The 20,506-nt window shown below is 45.8% G+C and overlaps 1 protein-coding gene across 1 annotated transcript; it reads right to left on the bottom strand.

Annotated features, from left to right (window-relative positions):
• Positions 1-7,889: 7,889 nt before the first annotated feature.
• Positions 7,890-8,954, bottom strand: LOC112114873 (leucine-rich repeat-containing protein 15-like). Its single transcript, XM_024211790.2, has one exon. The coding sequence runs from the start codon at positions 8,952-8,954 to the stop codon at positions 7,890-7,892; it is 1,065 nt and encodes a 354-aa protein (XP_024067558.1).
• Positions 8,955-20,506: the final 11,552 nt, after the last annotated feature.

Raw genomic sequence — 20,506 nt, 5'->3', positions numbered from 1 at the left:
ATTCCGTGCTTTTTCCTTTTCTTCCTTTCTTGACTTCTTCTAACTTCCAAAGGAACCTTCCACTCTTCACTCATACACCTTTTCCAGTAACATAACTTTTGTGCAAAGCTTTGAAGCAACAAACCAGGACAAGCACACTCACTTCTGAGGATTCCTCTCTGTACCACCTCTGGTGTCCAATAGCTTTCCCTTTTAAACCTTAAATGCCTTTTCTGTCTTCCTCCTCCTTAGCCTTGGCTATAACCTGATTCCGCTCCACTTCAGACAACAGGGTTCTCATAAGTATATTACAATCATCCCAATCAGGCTTATAACTTGCTAGACAACCTTCAAAAATAGAAATGAACTTGCTTGGATTCGTTGAGAATTCTCCAGCTTCTGCCTTGAAAGCGGCTAAATGTACAGGGTCAAAAGGTACGTGCGAAAATACAGATACTATCTGTGCTGCCCGCTCTTGCGTTCCTGGCCGAGCTACCACACTCTCAGTAATCAACGGATACAATCCCACAGGGGGGGCACTCTCTAAAGCCTGTGGGGGTGGAGGAGCCGAAGGGGACACCGATTCTGGCATTACAACAGTGGGAGGGTTCTGGGATTTAGCAGCACATACTACCGAGTCTGTCGGAGTCAAATGGCACTTGAGCAAAATATCAGTCCTATTTCTTAACACCATAAACGTATACGCATAGAGATGTTCATTCCATTTACCTGTTCTCTGACAAAACAAAAGCAACTGAAGGATCGTGTTATAATTAAGTGATCCTTCCGGTGGCCACCTTTCTTGGCACTCCAGCTGGTACTGAGGCCAATCAACTGTACAGAACCTTTTCAATTTACTTTTAATTAACTGATCAGATCCAAACACTTTCCAGTTCACCAGAATGCATTCTAAGGGTGTACACTGTCCCCTGCCGGCTGTACTCTGTCCCTGCCCCATACTGAGGGAGACTCTGGGCGTCCCCAGGTCAAAACAGGCAGACTCTGGGCGTCCCCAGGTCAAAACAGATAAAGTCCCCACTGGACTGTTCCTACCTTATCCAAGGGTCCGGTTCTGCACCGTCGCTCTATCCACGGGACCGGTTCCCCACCCTGCTTCTCCACTGTCTGTGTGCGTTGCACCGTTGTGCCCTCCGGGGTCGAGCAAACCACGTCTCTGCCGAGGCCCCCCGATGAAGTCACCGGTGAGCGCTCTGGGCGTCGGTCGTCGTCGTAATCCGTCGGCCACCAGGAGGGATCCGGGCAAGGCTAAATTTCAGCCTCGAGCCCCACGTTGTGCGCCAAAACTGTCACCGCCTGAGGGGCTCAAGGCGGACTTCAAATGGTCCGTTGGCCCGGTGTGCTTAGCACCAATAAAGACACCGAGGGGAGAAAGCAAGCCAAGTTTATTCCAGAGCTCTGAAATGACACTAGGAGACCAGCATGTCTCAAATTCAGTGCAACAAATACAAATAACTTTTACCTTTTTATACTTCAAGCAGTTTCTATGTAAGCCTCTGTCTGTTAACTCCCTAGTATTTCTTCCACCCCTCCCTTTTCTAGCCGTTACAATTAGAAAAGTTCCCATACGCCTGTGAGAAAACTTTCCCAGTCTCTGCGGCCTTGAGTTAGACATCTGCAAAACTAACTATTTCTCTTTCTTATCTCTATTATTTCTGCTAGTGTGAGTGAAACTGAAGCCATCTGCTAAAAACGCTGACCAATACATTTTTGCTGTAGCCTGTAAGCATTACACACAGAAGTAAGTGAGAGTTCACAAGATGGAGTCTGGGGGTTCCGCTAGGCCCAGAGCAAAAGAGCTTCATCGACACTTTGGTCTTCCACTCTCCTGAGTTACCTGGTAGCTATGCCTAGGGGGGGTCCCCAACACACTGAAGCCAAGCAAGTCAAGAAAAAAGCTAGGCAGGCCAATTCCTGAGGAAAGACTCAGGTAAACCAAGCAGAGAAAACAAAAGAAAGCCAAGAAAGTCAAGCCAAGTGTTGCTGGAACACTAGAAGTCTGCAACATGTCTGAGACTGAGTCTGAGCACTCTGGGGAGACCTCAACCGCAAAAGACCCTAAGGCCAAAATCACCCGTTCTTCCCGGGCTGGGCTGCAGTTCTCGGTCAGTCGCATAGACAGATTGCTCCGCAAAGGACAATTTGCAGACCGTATTGGAGCTGGAGCCCCAGTATACATGGCCGCGGTGCTTCAATAAGTGACTCGTGAGCTTGTGGATATTGCTGGGGAAGTCGCTGCACGCAGCAAGAAGCGTCGGATTTCCCCACGGCACTTGCAGCTGGCCATTCACAGCGACTCAGAGCTCAAGAAACTGCAGGGAGGTGTCACCATCTCTCAGGGCGGAGTCCTGCACTTAAATCAGCCTGTGGTTTTACCTTCCAAGAAGAGGAATGGCAGGAGAGCCATCAAGAGAAGGATTGCCCCTGCTCCTGTCCCTGTTAAGTGAGAACAGAGCAAAGGGGAGACTGCCACCCCAGATTTGGGAGAAATGACATTGACTTGATTGCAAGGCTCTTTTCAAATGCAGCAGTATGGTCTAATAAAAGCAGTTAAAATGCCTGGTCTTCTTTTGTGAATTAATTTCCTCTTTTACTATCCTACAATTTTAAGGGATCATTCAGTTGGTCAGGTAGCTGCATTGATAATATGGTATAAAAGCCTAGAAAGATAGAACTCAATCATTTCATTAAGAAATTTACATCAGAAATTGTCTAAATGGTGTCAAGTATCAGAGGGGTAGCCGTGTTAGTCTGGATCTGTAAAAAGCGACAAAGAGTCCTGTGGCACCTTATAGACCAACAGACGTATTGGAGCATAAATGTCTAAATCGTGTAGATTCTGGGAGGTGATTTCTGTGTTTTTTTCAGGCATTTCCCCAGTAGATTGAAGATTAGGAAAAATTTTCCCATAGTGAAGTTGATGTGTATTGCATGTTTTGTGAAAACAGAAAAAAGAACAAACTCATGACAGAAAAATTTAATCCATTACACAGGAAGGATAAAGCCTATGGGCCTGGTTTTTCTTTTTGTTTTGTTTTGTTTTGTTATTTTTTAGTTACCCCATTATAAAACCATTGACTCGTTTAGAGTAATATCAGATTTATACAGTATAAGTCAGGCCTGCACAACTCGTAAAGCGGCGAGGGCCATATTACTCCAAAGAAAACAGCTGAGGGCCGAAACACCCCGGCCCTGCTGAACACCCCCCCCAGCGCCACCCAGCCCCCCCAAAACAACACCCCCCCCAGCACCGCCCCACCGAAACAGCAGTATTGAACCTTGGTAATGTGTTATAGCGGGCCCCTAAGTAGTATAATTAAGGTAAAAGAAAACTGTCTTTTTGCTAGAAGTAGAATAAGATCTTCCCCCCACTTTGTAATCAATTGCCCTGTTGAATGAATGAGGTGTGAATGAGGAAGACGTGGAAGGCAGCCACCTCCAGACAGCTGCAACCCTTGGAGAGGGGATGGGAGCCAGACCAGATCAGTAGAACAGGTCAACCACCGACTCACCACTCGCCTCCTCAGCTCTCCTCCCCCGCCGCTGGCTCACCTGCCCCCTCGCCACTGCCGGCTCGCTTGCCTCCTCAGTCCCCCTCCCTAACCCGTGGCTTGCCTACTCACCCCCCGTGGGCCGCACAGTGAGCCAACGTGGGCCGCATGCGGCCCCCGGGCCACATGTTGTGCAGGCCTGCTCTAGGGAGTTCCCCTTTCTCACTATATCTCCACCCTGTGGTGGAGATATCCTTTTAGTGGCATAGGCCTCTGGCCAGGTCATGCATGGCAAGGTCTTTAGAAGTCAGCAAAGGCTTGACAGCATCCCCTTTGGGTCCATATCTTGGCATCGGGACCCTTCTACCTTCAGAGTGGTCCCTGCCAAGGGATAGATTTCTGTTGTTGTCCCCTCTTTAGGGGTTGGTAGGGAAGCCCAGGCCAAACCTTTTCACCACATTCCCATCCAGGGCCCAATGGTAGGCAGCTGAGTGCTGCACCTTGGTGTACTATGCAGCTGCTTCCTTGGCTCACTTCCTACCAGTGCTCTCTCTTCCCAAGGGGTAGAGTAAATAACTGAACACATACAAAGTTTCGGACCTTGCAAATGTCACCGGTCCTTCCTTTGCAGGCTTGGTCAGGTCAGTAGCACCATGCTTCAGGCAACAAGAGCCCCTGTAGTGCTCCTTCCCAGTAGCTCAGCACACAAGTCAGCTCACCTCCCCTGTCTGCTTGTCATGGAGCTGCTCTGCCTCCTCCTTTTTAAGATCCTCCTCCAGCCTGTTCAGGCTTTGCAGTGGGGTGAGGCCAGGTGTGCCACAGCAGCTCCTTAACCCCTTCTTCTCCAGTGTGGGGTCTGGATACCCCATCCCGCTCATATACAAACATTTTTTTGTTAGGAAGGTTGTCTGCAGAAATTAAAACACAAAAAAAAAAAAAAAAAAAAAAAATGCAGCATACCAGTCCAATTTGTGTGAGTATTAACATTTGATAGATGTCCCTGGTTTGTTAAATATGTGTAATCAGAGCTTTCACTCCATTTAACAAAATCACCAGAAACAAATGTTGTGGGTAGTGAAAAGAAGTTCACTCTGTAAATGCGAACACTTGGTTAAGTACAGAGATCTGATGATAAGATTAGTGCAGAATGGTTCTCTAAGCAAATTGCTCACCCTTGTAATGATTCTCTTGTCTCTGATACTTACATGGCAAGGAACTGTAAACCTGTTACCCTGAAAAATGAGTTTTGGGGCACGGCTACACTAACCTGCCTATTGCCCCCTTAATCTGTTTTTCCCGAGGTCAAAGTTCCTGGGGTTGCTAAGGAAACGCTAAAGGACACGGATATAACCTTCCGATAAAGTAATTGACACAGGCAATAATCCTTCCAGAACAAGGTATCTTTTTATTAAAGTAACTAATAATCCCTAATATCGTGTATCCTAAAAATCCTAAATAAGGCACAAAATTCCCGAGACACAAATCCCTTATTGCATGTTAAAGAGCACTTATACTACAATAGCACGAAGTTCAAATATATTAAGTGAAGCAATTTGTTGCAAGTGGCCAGTTTGCAACAAATGGCTGACAGCAGATCTTAAATTGCTTTAAAGTTTACATAGATAAAAAACAATTAAAACACACACACACTTCATGCACATACATATTAAATACTACAAAAAACTAACCTAAACTATACTTATACTAAAATTATAACTAAAAGAATATTAAACTTAATCTATAAGTTTGTTGCTGCTTTCCTTTAAAAATCAAATTATTGCTGCTGCTGTTCAGCGCCTGGTCAGTCAGTTCTGCTCCACTCCAGCTTTCTTTTCTCACTCTGCAGCCGTTTTTCTTTGGCTTCTCTTCCTGGCTTACCGGCTCTCCCTGCACGGCTCTCTGCCTCTCAGATGCAGCTTCTGGACTCCAAAAATGCTGCTGGCAGCTGGCCTTTTATGCTACATGGTAGCTCTTTCTTTATATAGATTCCTATTCCTAGCTAGTTACCTCACTTGCACATGTTCAGTCTTGACCATTACCTCAGAATTCTGATTGACAGGTCTGACCTTTAAAACAAGCTGTGACTGGTCTGAGTGGGTTCTGACCAGTTAGAGGCTTAGCTGACTGACCTCTCTGTCACCCCTTACTGCACATGTTCAATACTTGCCCATCTTGCACATGCTCACTGATGTCCTTCACCTCAGAGCTGTGGTTCTGCTGAGCCACACCCACTTGGCTCTTTGCTGGGGCAGTATTTAAAAAAGAAATCCTAAATTCTTACTGAGCATGCTCAATGGTCTGCAGCATCCATCTCAGAGTGGAGTGATTTCTGCTCACTCAGAATAGAGATCAGAGATACAAAGTAGAGACTGGAGAGTTTTCTCTGGTAATAAACCCCTTGAAACTTCCTGAATAAATAAATAATTAAAAATAAGCAGCAGCATTTGTAACCAACTATTCTCCTGCAGTGTTGGAAACTGAAACAGAGCAGCATTGGGCTGGTATACGGTCACTAGAAAGTGAGACTAACTAAAGAAAGTTGCCAAATCCTGCCTTGTTTTAAGGCAAGTTTGCAATGTTCTTGTGGCCCAAAGCTGCCCCAAAGCTTGCATACCTGGTGCCTAGACAGAGGGTCTCAACTGCAGAGAGCTTGTGTAGTGGCTTTGACACCATGCCTTCCCTACAGATAGTGTAGGGGCATGGCTGGAGGAAAGGGGTTATAATTGGGGTGTCTTTGTATCCTGTGCTACCAGAACAAGGCCTGGAGGCTGTGTGTAACCAGTGAACAACAGAGCTGCCTGAAGACTGCTCTAATATGCACTGGTGCTGAGTGATTCCAAGATTGGGAGGTTCCAAGGTGGCCTTTGTGTCCTCCCGCAAAACTACGCCTAGTTCTCAGCCCCAGATAAGAACCTGGACCAGAAAATGAAAACAGAGAAGCACATCAGTCCACTTTCACTGTCGAGGCTGAGTCAAATGCAACAGGGAAACAGCAGAACTGGTGAAAACAATCAACGAGATTTTCAAATTCACCCTGGTAGGGTTTTTTATGATGATGAATTTTCTTAGAGAAACAAACAAACAATGAAAAGTACAAATTTATACAATTTACAGCTTGTGTAAATTTCCAAATACTGCATGCTTCACAGGACCGCCAAGAGAATTACATATCTATGCAATTTTACAACTCATTGAAGTTGCAAGACCAGACAATCCTACATAGGCATAACGTGCTAGGGTTGTGGTACCAGTAACAAAATAGGGGAAGACATACATGAATAGGCAGAGGAGGGAAGGAGGGGAATGCGGGGGGGGGGCAAGGTGGAATGGAAGTCTGGCATTCTTTGAAATATCTCAATGTTTTTTATGCAAATTTATCTAGAAACAGGAACCCTTTACAGTCCAAGAAATAAAAGTGAGATTCAGGTCCATTTGGTTGTGATAAGAATTTTTTTCCCAGTGTTGTTGCAGCTGTGTTGGTCCCAGGATATTAGAGAGACAAAGACCCGAAGAAGAGCTCTGTGTAGCTTGAAAGCTTGTCTCCTTCACCAACAGAAGTTGGTCCAATAAAAGATATTCCCTTCCCCACCTGGTCCCTCTAAGAATTACTGTTGTCATGAGTGGTCTTACAAACAAGGGTGATGAATGTTGTGTCATCTGCTTGATAGCCTCAGGCTACTCACCACACAGAATCCCATGAGGGAGAGAGAGTCTCTGGGTGGAATGATTCATACCCTGATTCCATTTGGTTTTGGATTTTCGGTTTTGGATTACCTTGCCAAATGCTCACCTCTTGCCAGACCTCCAGGGGATAGGAGAATTGTGGGAGGTGAGTTGCAATCACCTGCAGTAGTTTGATGCAAATCACAATCATGTAGGGCATAGTCTTCTTGAGCACTGTGGGTGTAGAGCAAGGCAGGGAAGACGAGAGGTAAAGAGATATAGAAGGCTCTGGAGAGGACACTCTATTTAAATAATCTGAAGTGACATGACTCAGTAGCAAGGCAAGAGCTTCTTTCTTTAACTATCGGATGTGATTTTTAACTTTGAGGTTATCCCTATAATTGGCAGTTAAGTTTTGTTCTTTTCACTGTAGTGGAAGGTTCAGTACAAACACTCTGGTGTCATGGAGCTTGTGCTAAAATCACAAGGAACAAGCAGCAGGCGTGTGTCTCCGGGGGCAGAAACAACCTGTCCAACAAGTCCCTTCTGAGGAAGTTGTTTCAAACTTTTGTCTTCCTTTCAGGTGAGGTTCTTCACCATCTGGCAGGACAGAGCTCAGGCTACAGCCACCAATGTTTTCTCATAACCATCCTCCAAAAGAAACCGCAAAGTCTGACCTAGATTGCTTATTACATGTTCAAGTAATAAAATCTATGGAGAAAGGCCCTGATAGCAAGCTCAGTCTTGTGATTCGTAAGAGATGTCACTGTCCTCACTCCAGTGCTTGCCTGTCCTTTTCTTCCTGTTCCTCTCAGCCATCACAATAGCTGCCACCACAGTAATGAACACTGTGAAGGTAATGACGAGAACCGTCACAGTCTCTGCGACGCAGAGCTGGGTGTCCACTGATGACAGGGACAGGTTTCTCAGGACTTGCGGCTCCATGCATGTCATGTTGTCGTAGTCATCCAAGATCAGCCGCTTGACACTGTGCAGCTTTGCAAAGACTCTCTGCAGGTCACAGTCGCAGATCCATGGGTTGTAGGAGAGCAAGATGTGTGTCCCAGGGGTCTGGATTGTTAGGAAGGTTTTGAATCGGATATGTTCAATTTCATTGTGCACCAAGTTAAGTACCGTTAGGCTGTTCAAGGATGTAAAGACCCCAGGAGCAATCGTCTTTATCCTGTTGCCCTCCAAGTTCAGAAACTCTAAATGCTGCAGCATGGAGAAGACCCCATTGTGGAGGTTCAAGAGGTGATTATTTTGAAGATGAAGCTGCCTCAAGCGGGTCAGACTCCGGAAGGCTCCCATTTCTATGGAGGAGATGTTGTTATTTTGGAAGCTGAGCTTCTGAAGGTTCTCAAAATGCTGGAAATTCCTGTAATATAGTTCCTGGAGCCTATTATAGGACAAATTCAGCTCTCTGAGAGAACTGAGCCCTGTGGAAAAACTGCTTCCAAGCACTGTAATCTCATTTCTATGGATATCAAGCTTCTGGAGTCTCTCTAGAGAGCTAAATGCTCTCTCTCCAACTTCGGTGATGTAGTTCCCACTCAGAAGTAGAACTTGTAACTTCCACAGGGATCTCAGAACTTTGCTTGGAACAGAATACAGGTTACTGATGGACAAATCCAAGTGCTCAGTCTCAGGTGGGAAGATGAGGTTGTCAGTCACATTGACTCCCGAGCAGTTCACAAACTTGGCCCCTTCTTTGCAAAGGCAGATTTCCTGACATGGGTAATGAAATTCAGACTCGCCAAAGGAGAAGTGAATCCAAATCCAGATTAAATAGTGGACACGCATCTTCCGCCTCCTTGCATGTACTCTAGTGTATCTGTACAAGAGGAATAAAAGATGTAAGCATATGTTACAACTATATGTAGCATATTGGGCATAATATAGGAAGGAAAGCACATATTTCAATGTTACAGGCTTCCATGTGGCTTCCATTGCCTTTACTAGGTTAAAACTATTACACCTCTGCCAGGGGTGTATAGACCCTGTTCTGCCATGGCCCATGCAGGGGTTATCAGGTTGGCTGGCTATCTCCTCAGCTGCAGTTAATTTCTGGGCCAGCAACAGCTGGGGGATAAGAAGGCTGCAGATTAGAGGGTTGGGACAAACTGAGGGACTAGGAGAGAAGACTCCTTCAGCAGTAGACTGACAGGAAGCTGTCCAGCATGTTGGGCTTCCAGTGAGGGAGAATCAGAGAACGTGAGTCTAGAAAAGGCCTACAGGAGAGGTGAGGTAGGAAGCAGCCCAGGAAAAAAGCAAGCAATGCTGAGGAGCTGGTCCCAGCTGAGTAATGCAGGGTCCCTGGGCTAGAACCCAAAGGCGTGGAAGAGTCTGGGTTCCATTACCATCTCCCACAAAGGTGATAGTAAAATGCCTTGAAGCAAAGGGGTCAGGACTCTGCAGGGCCCTGCAATTATCCACCCTTTGCTAGGACTCCTGGTCTATCAGACTCTTTATTGTCCCACAAGGGGAGAGACTATACATGACTTGGCCAGAGAGCTGGAGTCAGAAATGGAAGCTACCTGGCACAGGGCCAAATAGCTGTTGGCATGGTGGGGGGAAACTGAGGCAAAGTCACTGCGACACTTCCCACAGCCAGGAGAGGGCGCTGGCTGGCAAAGGCACCCCTGGACAACATCTTTGACAGCTAGGTGAAAACAGCAGATGCTAATGGCTACATCAGATATTTCTCAAGATGGACAACACACAGTGGTCTTTCAAAGGATTCCATTTAAGCATTTATACTTAATGAAAGAGAAGGTGGGGAGAGGGGGAGAGAGATAGTGTTCATTTTGGATTATACTTATGGTGATTTTCAATTATTTCTGTCTTATGCTTTTTGGTGCATCTGAATTCATTTCTGGCTTAGATTTTTCCTGCACAGATATTTGTAATAGTTACAACAACAACTAGAGTTGCCAACTTTCTAATCGCATAAAACTGAACACCCTTGCTCCACCCCTTCTCCAAAGCCCCGCCCCCACTCACTCCATCCCCCCCTCCCTCCATCGCTCGCTCTCCCCCACCCTCACTCACTTTCACTGGGCTGGGGCGGGAGGTTGGGGTCCGGGAGGGCTCCAGCTGGCGGTGTGGGCTCTGGGGTGGGGCCAGAAATGAGGGGTTCAGGGTGCGAGAGGGGGCTCAGGGCTGGGGCAGGGGCTTGAGGTGCAGGAGGGGGTGCGGGCTCCAGGAGGGAGTTTGGGTGCGGGACGTGGTTCAGGGCTGGGGCAGGGGGCTGGCGTGTGGGAGGGGGTGCAGGCTCCAGGAGGGCGTTCTGACCTGGGGCAGGGAGTTGGGGTGCAGGAGGGAGTTCGGGGTGCGGACTCCAGCCAGGCAGCGTTTACCTCAGGTGGCTCCCGGTCGGTGGGACAGCAGGGCTAAGGCAGGCTCCCTGCCTGCTCAGGCTCTGCGCGGCTCCCAGAGGCGGCCAGCATGTTCAGCTCCTAGGTGCAGAGGTGGCCAGGTGGCTCTGCATGGCGCGTGCTGCCCACGGTTCTCTGGCCATGGTTCTCAGCCAACGGTTGCTGTGGAGCCGGCACTTGGGGCGGGGGAGCAGTGCGCGGAGCTTCCCTGATTGCCCCTGCACCTAGGAGCCACAGGGACATGTTGGCCACTTCCAAGAGTCGCGCATAGCCAGAGCAGGCAGGGAGCCTGCCTTAGCCCCACTGCACCACTGATCAATGGTGCTGACTGGAGCCGCCAGGATCCCTTTTCGACCGGGCGTTCCGGTTGAAAACTGGATGCTTGGCAACCCTAACAACAACAACATTGGTGTAAGAATCAGCAGGCCTAATGGGGTTTTTCATAGATTCACAGATTCTAGGGCTGGAAGGGACCTCGAGAGGTCATCGAGTCCAGTCCCCTGCCCGCATGGCAGGTCCAAATACTGTCTAGACCATCCCTGATAGACATTTATCTAACCTACTCTTAAATATCTCCAGAGATGGAGATTCCACAACCTCCCTAGGCAATTTATTCCAGTGTTTAACCACCCTGACAGTTAGGAACTTTTTCCTAATGTCCAACCTAGACCTCCCTTGCTGCAGTTTAAGCCCATTGCTTCTTGTTCTATCCTCAGAGGCTAAGGTGAACAAGTTTTCTCCCTCCTCCTTATGACACCCTTTTAGATACCTGAAAACTGCTATCATGTCCCCTCTCAGTCTTCTCTTTTCCAAACTAAACAAACCCAATTCTTTCAGCCTTCCTTCATAGGTCATGTTCTCAAGACCTTTAATCATTCTTGTTGCTCTTCTCTGGACCCTTTCCAATTTCTCCACATCTTTCTTGAAATGCGGTGCCCAGAACTGGACACAATACTCCAGCTGAGGCCTAACCAGAGCAGAGTAGAGCAGAAGAATGACTTCTCGTGTCTTGCTCACAACACACCTGTTAATACATCCCAGAATCACGTTTGCTTTTTTTGCAACAGCATCACACTGTTGACTCATATTTAGCTTGTGGTCCACTATAACCCCTAGATCCCTTTCTGCCGTACTCCTTCCTAGACAGTCTCTTCCCATTCTGTATGTGTGAAACTGATTTTTTCTTCCTAAGTGGAGCACTTTGCATTTGTCTTTGTTAAACTTCATCCTGTTTAACTCAGACCATTTCTCCAATTTGTCCAGATCATTTTGGTTAGCTGCACTGTAACACACAAGGCAAGTGTTGTAGACCAGGAATTCTCAAAACTTCGTTACAACATTTCCCAGTCACCATCACACAGAATGCATTTCCTTATATAACATTTCTTTGGGAACTGCAGCAACTATTGACATGGAAAACAACATAAGGAAAACATTTCATTTTATATATCATATATTTGTAGGTATGTCTTAACTAATGCACTTCACCAGCTGCAAATGAGACAAGCCAGCACCCTGTAAACAGCTGGCTTCTAGTTTGAGAAAAAATGTCTTAGCCAATCATGTATTAGGTCTTTGAAAGAGCTCCAAGCTAGGGCCAGTAGCTTGGTAGTCAGAGCTCGAACCTGCAGAACATAACTGGTACTCAGCACAGCAGACCTGGGGGTCAGTGCTGATTTAGGGAACTGTGACTCCCAATCCCATGGCTTCTCACTCACCTGGTTACAAGGGTCTGGGAATGCTGCTGTGGCAGTGTTTAACGCCGGGCAAGGAATGCCTTATGTCACTCAACCATGACCCCTTGAACTAATTGGGGAGCAGCATAGACAACCTCTCCTTCTACCATGCTGCATTTACTGTCTTTGGATCCACAAGTCTTGAGATCTGGAATCATTGGAGTGGCCAGGGTCAGAAACACAGCTTTCTAAGTAAGTCATGTTGAGATCTCGGAGCAGGAACCATCACTACCTAAACAATTACTGGAGGTCTCTTACCTACTTATTGGAAAGAATGTACATTGTGGTCTTCTGCTTGCTAACATCAACAGAGCTTATCAGCCGAGCTGCAGCTTCATCTACTTGAAGGGAAATAGGTTACTCAGCACTTAGCAAAGACATAATGGTTACATTTAAATATTAAATGAAAAAATATCTGAACACCAGGGTGTAATCATGGTAATCCACCTTTCCACCTGCAGTTAAACCTGCAAGAGCTCCCCGCACCTCAGGAAACCTGTTTTTATTTTTCCTCCTCTCTCCTAGTTTTGTTAGGAGTGGGAGAACCTAAAGTTGTTTGGAGTTTCATCTAATTAAGCAGATCTTTTGCAAACCCTTTAGTGATACTTAGTACAAATATTTTCTCTCCCTCTTCTCCATTCCTACCTTCTGAAGACCTGGTAGGTTGGTTCTCAGGGTCCGAAAGGGGTTTTATTGGAGGTGTAAATGTAATCTTTATTGTACACTGTGCCAACTGTGTACCCCAAAGCAACACCCTGGAACCCCCATATTTACTAGTGTTATATAATTGCAACAAATCTTGTACAAAATATGATGTGTAGGGTGTCTACAAAATACACCTCTACCCCGATATAATGCGACCCGATATTACAAGAATTCAGATATAACGCGGTAAAGTAGTGCTCTGGGGGTGCGGGGCTGCGCACACCGGCGGATCAAAGCAAGTTCGATATATTGCGGTTTCACCTATAACGTGGTAAGATTTTTTGGCTCCCGAGGACAGCGTTATATTGGGATAGAGGTGTATGTTTGTAGGGTGTCAATGGAAAAGTTATGGTTTGCTGAATATGATTACCCTATTTGTATGCATGTATCATTTTTGTATCTGAAATTATGAATATTGATTATGTACCTGTATTTCAAATGTGTTTGCTCCTGGGTAACACCCACAAGGTAGTTTACATCCAATCTAGCCAGCACATTGTGGATGAACCATTCAGGGTGACGGCCCATTAAAAAACACAATAGGCCATGGAAGATTATCCCCAGCTGATGGGTTTTCCTGTGGATGCTTCAGCCAGTATATGGATAATGGCTGCTATGACTCATCGAAGCATGCAAGGGCATGTGACCAGATCATGTGATACTAAACTCCATCTTGTGCCTGTACTTTTCCACAAACTGTGCTGGGGACTTTGTTTGAAACAATGAAGTTCCCTTCACATGGAAAAAGCTATGAAAGGGGGAAGTGACATCATCACTTGGCCTCACTCCCCCTCCCCCCAGCTCAACACCTGGAAAGACGTCTGGAAAACAAAAGACTTGAACTGGGAAGGTGGTCCCAGGCAGGAAAGAAGGAATGGAAGATTGGTGAACTGTTGTACCATCAGGGTGAGACACTGCTTGATTCAAATCCTGTCTAGTTTATGGAACTTAGATTGCAATTTTGTTTTATTTCTTAGGTAATCTACTTTGATCACAGATGACACAAAGCTGGGGGGAGTGGTAGATATGCTGGAGGGTAGGGATAGGGTCCAGGGTGACCTAGACAAATTGGAGGATTGGGCCAAAAGAAATCTGATGAGGTTCAACAAGGACAAGTGCAGAGTCCTGCACTTAGGAAGGAAGAATCCCATGCACCGCTACAGGCTGGGGACCGACTGGCTAAGCGGCAGTTCTGCAGAAAAGGACCTGGGGATTACAGTGGACGAGAAGCTGGATATGAGTCAGCATTTTGCCCTTGTTCCCAAGAAGACTAATGGCATATTGGGCTGCATTAGTAGGAGCATTGCCAGCAGATCGAGGGAAGTGATTATTCCCCTCTATTCGGCACTGGTGAGGCCACATCTGGAGTATTGCATCCAGTTTTGGGCCCCCCACTACAGAAAGGATGTGGACAAATTGGAGACAGTCCAGCGGAGGGCAATGAAAATGATCAGGGGGCTGGGGCACGACTTACGAGGAGAAGCTTAGGGAACTGGGCTTGTTTAGTCTGCAGAAGAGAAAAGTGAGGGGGCATTTGATAGCAGCCTTCAACTACCTGAAAGGGGGTTCCAAAGAGGATGGATCTACACTGTTCTCAGTGGTAGCAGATGACAGAACAAGGAGTAATGGTCTCAAGTTGCAGTGGGGGAGGTCTAGGTTGGATATTAGGAAACACTATTTCACGAGGAGGGTGGTGAAGCACTGGTATGGGTTACCTAGAGAGGTGATGGAATCTCCATCCTTAGAGGTTTTTAAGGTCCGGTTTGACAAAGCCCTGGCTGGGATGATTTCGTTGGTGTTGGTCCTGCTTTGAGCAGGGGGTTGGACTAGATGACCTCCTGAGGTCTCTTCTAAGCCTAATCTTCTATGATTCTATGATCTGTACACTTATTACTTATAATCATTAAAAATCTATCTTTCTGTAGTTAATAAATCTGTTCTATATTTTTTACCTAAAACAATATGTTTGAAGTGCAAAGCGAAATCTGCTCAGGAACAGAGGCTGGTGCATAGTCCTCTCCACATTCAGGGAGGGGTGGACTGGGTAACAAACTTACATGAGTCAGGCTTTTGACCAGCGCAAGACGGTACAGCTCTGGGGTACACAGCTTAGCCAGTCGGTCTCCAATCTGTAGCGGTGCAGGGGAGCTGGGGGGAACTGGCAGGATCCTCTCTATTGTTGGTTCATGAGTGGCTGGTGAAAGCATTCATGTAACTGCAGCTGGGTGTGTCCCTGCTTGTGTGGGGCTGTGTAAGTGCAAGACCTGGAGAGGACTGCAGCTGGTCACAGCCTCAAAGTGTGAGGGGGGGCCCAGATTGGTATGACAGAGGGCTCAGCGGTACCCCAGTTCCAGGTTGCGCCCTGGGGAAGTACGTCACACACACCCCATTAAAGGGCCCTTTATGCTGCCAGCATGGTGAAAAGGGGCCTTAGTGCAAATGAGAATGTGCCCTCTAGAGTCCAAGGCTCAGCACTTCACAAAAGCTACAGTGAATTCACAATGTTTGAGACAGACTAACAATCTGATGAAGAGCATTGATTCATCTGCTAGAATTTTCTAACTGAATAGCAGAGAAGATATATTTGGAAAGAAAGAGACAGATGTTAATGAAGGATTAGCACAATTAAGTTATTTTCATTCCCACTGCTGCTGAACCAGCATTTCACACAGAGAGGTGTCTGTTGTGTTTGGCACCGCTAGCAGACGGGACGCAACACTGTTATTCTGTTATCTTCTACGTCTCAGCCAGCTGTCTTTGGCAGGATTAAATGTACCTAACAAGTTTTGCAGTGGATGGGGTTCAGAGGAAGGATTCGAGAGGTCTTTCTTCCTAGTTGTGGAGATGTATTGTTTTCAATAACAGCGCCGCTATCTCCGTACCTTCCTAACAGCTATTGTTGATGTTTACGATTTGTTTACGGTAGTGCCCACAATGTGGGAAGTGCTTTCCAGACAGGCATTCAAAATAAGACAGTCACTACGCAGAAGAGCTCCCAATCTGGGGGTTATTACACTGTGGAATAGTCCCCCAAATGAAATAGCAGAAACCTCATTAGTTCAGCTATTTAAGACTTCACTGGAGAAGACACTAAAAATGTACTGGAGGATACAAGGCCCAGGAACACGGGAATGGGTATGGTAACCTCAGAGAAATTAGAAATGGAAACGTCCCATTTGGTTATTATCTATGGAAAAGCAGAAGGGGTAAGGATACTGCTCTTCTATTTCCATAACAATGAGGCTAAAAAGAAGAGAAATGCAAGCAGGCTCTGTCTTCGTCATAATCGAATGATGTTCCCAACTCCGTAAGAGAAATATTTCACAGGCTGATTTCCACTGCCTTGCACGCTTTGTTTTTTAACTCTTAGAATCAGTTGCAATTGTTCTCTCCCCAGCTTTAAAGTAGCTCTTCTGCACCCTTCACTCTCTTCCACAAGAAAAGCCTGATCAGCCCAAAGCTACTAAAATCTGGAATGCCCCCATTTTGTGCAGTTGAAACTACGAGGCTTGTTAAACACCTCTTCAGCTTGAGCTGTCTTTTAAAATAAAAGGCACAATTATTTTCTTGGCTCTGGATTGCCAACATTTTTTGCAAATAGAAGCAGAAAGAATGATGCATGCTGTGGGTATATTTACACTGCAAGCCCTGACACTGCGAGGGACAGTCTCTAACTCTGGTCCGTTCGGCATCTAGCACAATGGGGCTCCAAGTAAGTCAGCATCTCTAGGTATTCGGTAGTGCAAATGAGCATCGCCATAATAAATGTTCTGCAAATGTTGGAGTCTTGATGCCACCCTCATTGGATCAGAGGAGAACGTTTATAGGAAAGCAACCTATTTTCTCATGAAGCCAAAGGACCCCCATGCCTCAGAGAAAATAATTCACCCGTATATGAATACTAAATAAATCTGTGTTGGTACACTTGTTTTCTCCCAGCCAACATTCATGGCTAGACATTACAAATAACTTTGTCATAAACAAAAACACAAACACACTCGTTTTGCCTTTCCAATGCCTTCTGAGGAGTATGGCACCTGGTAACAGCAATTAACTAATTAGCTCCTGCTGGGTACAATAATAAATATAACCCCCCATTAGAGATAATAATCAGAATTATTAAATTTCATCCTCTGGATCTGAAATCTTTGCCTTGTAAGCCACATCCTTCACAGATATTCAATGTGTTTTACCCCATGTTGGTGCATGCTAGAAATTCAAAGAGTCCTTACCTTTCTAGTTGCCTGATACTCTGTCTGCTGTGCCTGTCAGGTGTCTTTCATCCAGCAGCGAGAGCTGATGGAAAAAACAGAGGTGGATGGTGGAAGTGTTGAATGCTGCTGTACTCAGAGACCTGTTGAAGTGTATGTGTGTGTGAGAGAAGGGTTTGGCTAGAAAGGAAAGTGTTAATAATTCAGACAGCTGGAGGCAGGAAACTAACAAAATGACGCTTGCCACCTGCCTCTCCCTGCAAACAGCTTTCATCTCCTCACCAAACAGGTGAGACCTTAATATACACAGAGCTTTCAGATCTTCCCAGCCATCTTCTCTTGCTCTACAGTGTACGTTTCCATATAACTTGTGTCAAGCAAGCAGCTCCTAGACTTCAATCTAATTCAAAAATATACATATATCCCTTTCCTACTCTAATATATACCTTCCACAAGAGGAGTACAAGCCTGAACACCAGGCACAAAAAACACTCCCTGAGCCTTTTAAGCGTACAGATCACACCTCTATGTTATACCATGGCCCTGATCCAAAGCCCACTGAAGTCAATGAGGTCTTTTCCACTGACTTCAATGGCATTTGGATCAGCCCACAAGGGTGCAGGAGTGTATTAGGACATTAATCAGAAGATGCACATAGCAAAAGCTTTTTGGCTAAATCCTGTCCCACCGCAAAATAACTGGGTGCAATTCCTGCCTTGATATGTTCTAAACATCTTACACTGGATGTTTTACTATTGAAAACCTTGCTTTGGAAATGTACCGAGTGTGTAAAAATGGTAGGTTGTAGCCTTGGTATCATTCTGAACCTTTTGAGTAGACTCGACGATTGGCTTTGCAAAATAAGGGAACATAACAGTGGGAAGTCTAGCAAGTATCGGAGGAAATTGGGTCCACTCTAGCTCAGCAGTACATTTGCTTGTAGTTTGTGGAGCAAGCTCTTTTAATAAGCTTGCAAATGACAAGATTGTATTCCATGCAGAGGACATTCATGGATGTGAGCTAATTGTTGAGGACCCAAGTGCGGCTCTGCCGTAAGCCTGATATATGGGGCATTGCAACTAACTGGGAATCATTTTCCCCTTGCTCCAGGGAGAGGTGCCCTGTGGAAACCGTATACCCAGGCACCATATATCCCCCTGGTGGACTGTCCCTGCTGTGCTGGCTGATGCACTGGGAAGAAGAGCCAAGTCACTTTCCACTCCCCAATATGGTAGTGGGATAAATGGCCTTGCAGACACTGCTTCCATGCTCTACTGCCTGCGATGTGGGTTGCTGACACAGGGGAATGAGGGGGAAACATATGCACCTATACTGGCATGTAGGATGGACCACATCTAGTTGCAGAAGACATTAGGGATAGGATATCGAACTAGGGCTGTGCTTGGAGCTAATGTTATCTGCATAGCTGAGTTCCAGCTAGGGCTTTCTCTTGCTGGTAAATATTAGCTTATCTTCTAAAAAAGGGCTCTGTACACAAGGTACATTTGTGCGGTGTCTAAAGGCTGCTGAGCAAACAAACACCTGACAATGACAGGTGCCACATTTTGGGGACTGGCACTCAGTGTGTCTAGTTGACGCATAATGTGACCAAATACATTTTCCTTTGTTTCTACGTTATGGTTCCTAGTGCTCTCATGAAGGGCAGATATAAACCATCAATCTAGCAGTTATAAGCCATGTGCAGTGCTGAACTCTTGCTCTCACTGCAGTTCACGACCTTCACCACTCACTTGACTCAAAGAGGATAATTAGAAATCATCCTATCTAGTTTCAGAGGCTTACTTTCCTTACCTTCCTTTAGTTACACTCCCGTAATTCAAACACAATGGGCCACTGCTGTTCCTCCACTGAAGTCAGTAGGATTCCATCCAGGAATACTTTGGTCCAATCAGTCTCATTGCACTGCCCTTAGTCTGCACATGCACAGATTGGTTCCTCTGGTTAGGATGTGTGGCTCCCTCAGTTACATATCTCAGTGCGCAGATTAAGAGCTCCAAGCATGTATCTGTGCTGGGCTGTGGGCCAGGCTGGATTATCTGGTGCATATATCACGCCTTTCCACATGACACACATGGTCTCAAACCCAGGTCATAAGAGCATAAGAACAGCCATACTGGGTCAGACCAAAGATCCATCTAGCCCAGTATCCTGTCTTCCGACAGTGGCCAATGCCAGGTGCCCCAGAGGGAATGAACAGAACAGGGAATCATCAAGTGATCCATCCCCTTCCCAGCTTCTGGCAAACAGAGGCTAGGGACACCATCCCTGCCCATCCTTGCTATTAGCCATTGACAGACCTATCCTCCATGAACTTATCTAGTTCTTTTTTGAACCCTGGTATAGTCTTTGCCTTTACAACATCCTCTGGCAGAGAGTTCCACAGACTGACTGTATGTTGTGTGAAAAAATACTTCCTTCTCTTTTGTTTGAAACCTGCTGCCAATTAATTTCATTTGGTGACCCCTAGTTTTTGTGTTATGGGAAAGAGGAAAGAACACTTCTTATTGACTTTTTCCACACCAGTCATGATTTTATAGACCTCAATCATATCCTTCCTTAGTCATCTCTTTTCCAAGCTGAAAAATCCCAGTTTTATTAATCTCTCCTCATACAGCAGCCGTTCCATACCCCTAATCATTTTGTTGCCCTTTTCTGAACCTTTTCCAATTCCAATATATACTTTTTGAGATGGGGCGACCACATCTGCACATAGTATTCAAGATGTGGGCGTACCATGCATATATAGAGAGGCAATATGATATTTTCTGTCTTATTATCTATCCCTTTCTGAATGATTCCCAACATTCTGTTTGCGTTTTTGACTGTCGCTGCACATCTTCAGAGAACTATCCACAATGACTCCAAGATCTCTTTTTTGAGTGGTAACAGCTAATTTAGACCCCATCATTTTATATGTATAGTTGGGATTATGTTTTCCAATGTGCATTACTTTGCATTTATCAACATTGATTTTCATCTGCCATTTTGTTGCCCAGTCACCCAGTTTTGAGAGTTCCTTTTATAGCTCTTCGCAGTCTGCCTGGGACTTAAGTACCTTGAGTAGTTTTGTATCATCTGCAAAGTTTGCCACCTCATTGATTACCCCTTTTCCCAGATCATTTATTAATATGTTAAACAGCACGGTCCCAGTACAGACCACTGGGGGACACCACCATTTATTTCTCTTGATCCTGAAAACTGACCATTTTTTCCTACCCTTTGTTTCCAATCTTTTAACCAGTTACTGATCCATGAGAGAACCTTCCCTCGTATCCCATGACAGCTTACTTTGCTTAAGAGCCTTT

This window comes from Terrapene carolina, unplaced genomic scaffold, assembly GCF_002925995.2.
Source record: "Terrapene carolina triunguis isolate 2854851 unplaced genomic scaffold, T_m_triunguis-2.0 Scaffold174, whole genome shotgun sequence".
NCBI lineage: Eukaryota > Metazoa > Chordata > Testudines > Emydidae > Terrapene > Terrapene triunguis.
This window is presented reverse-complemented; position numbering and strand designations above follow the sequence as displayed.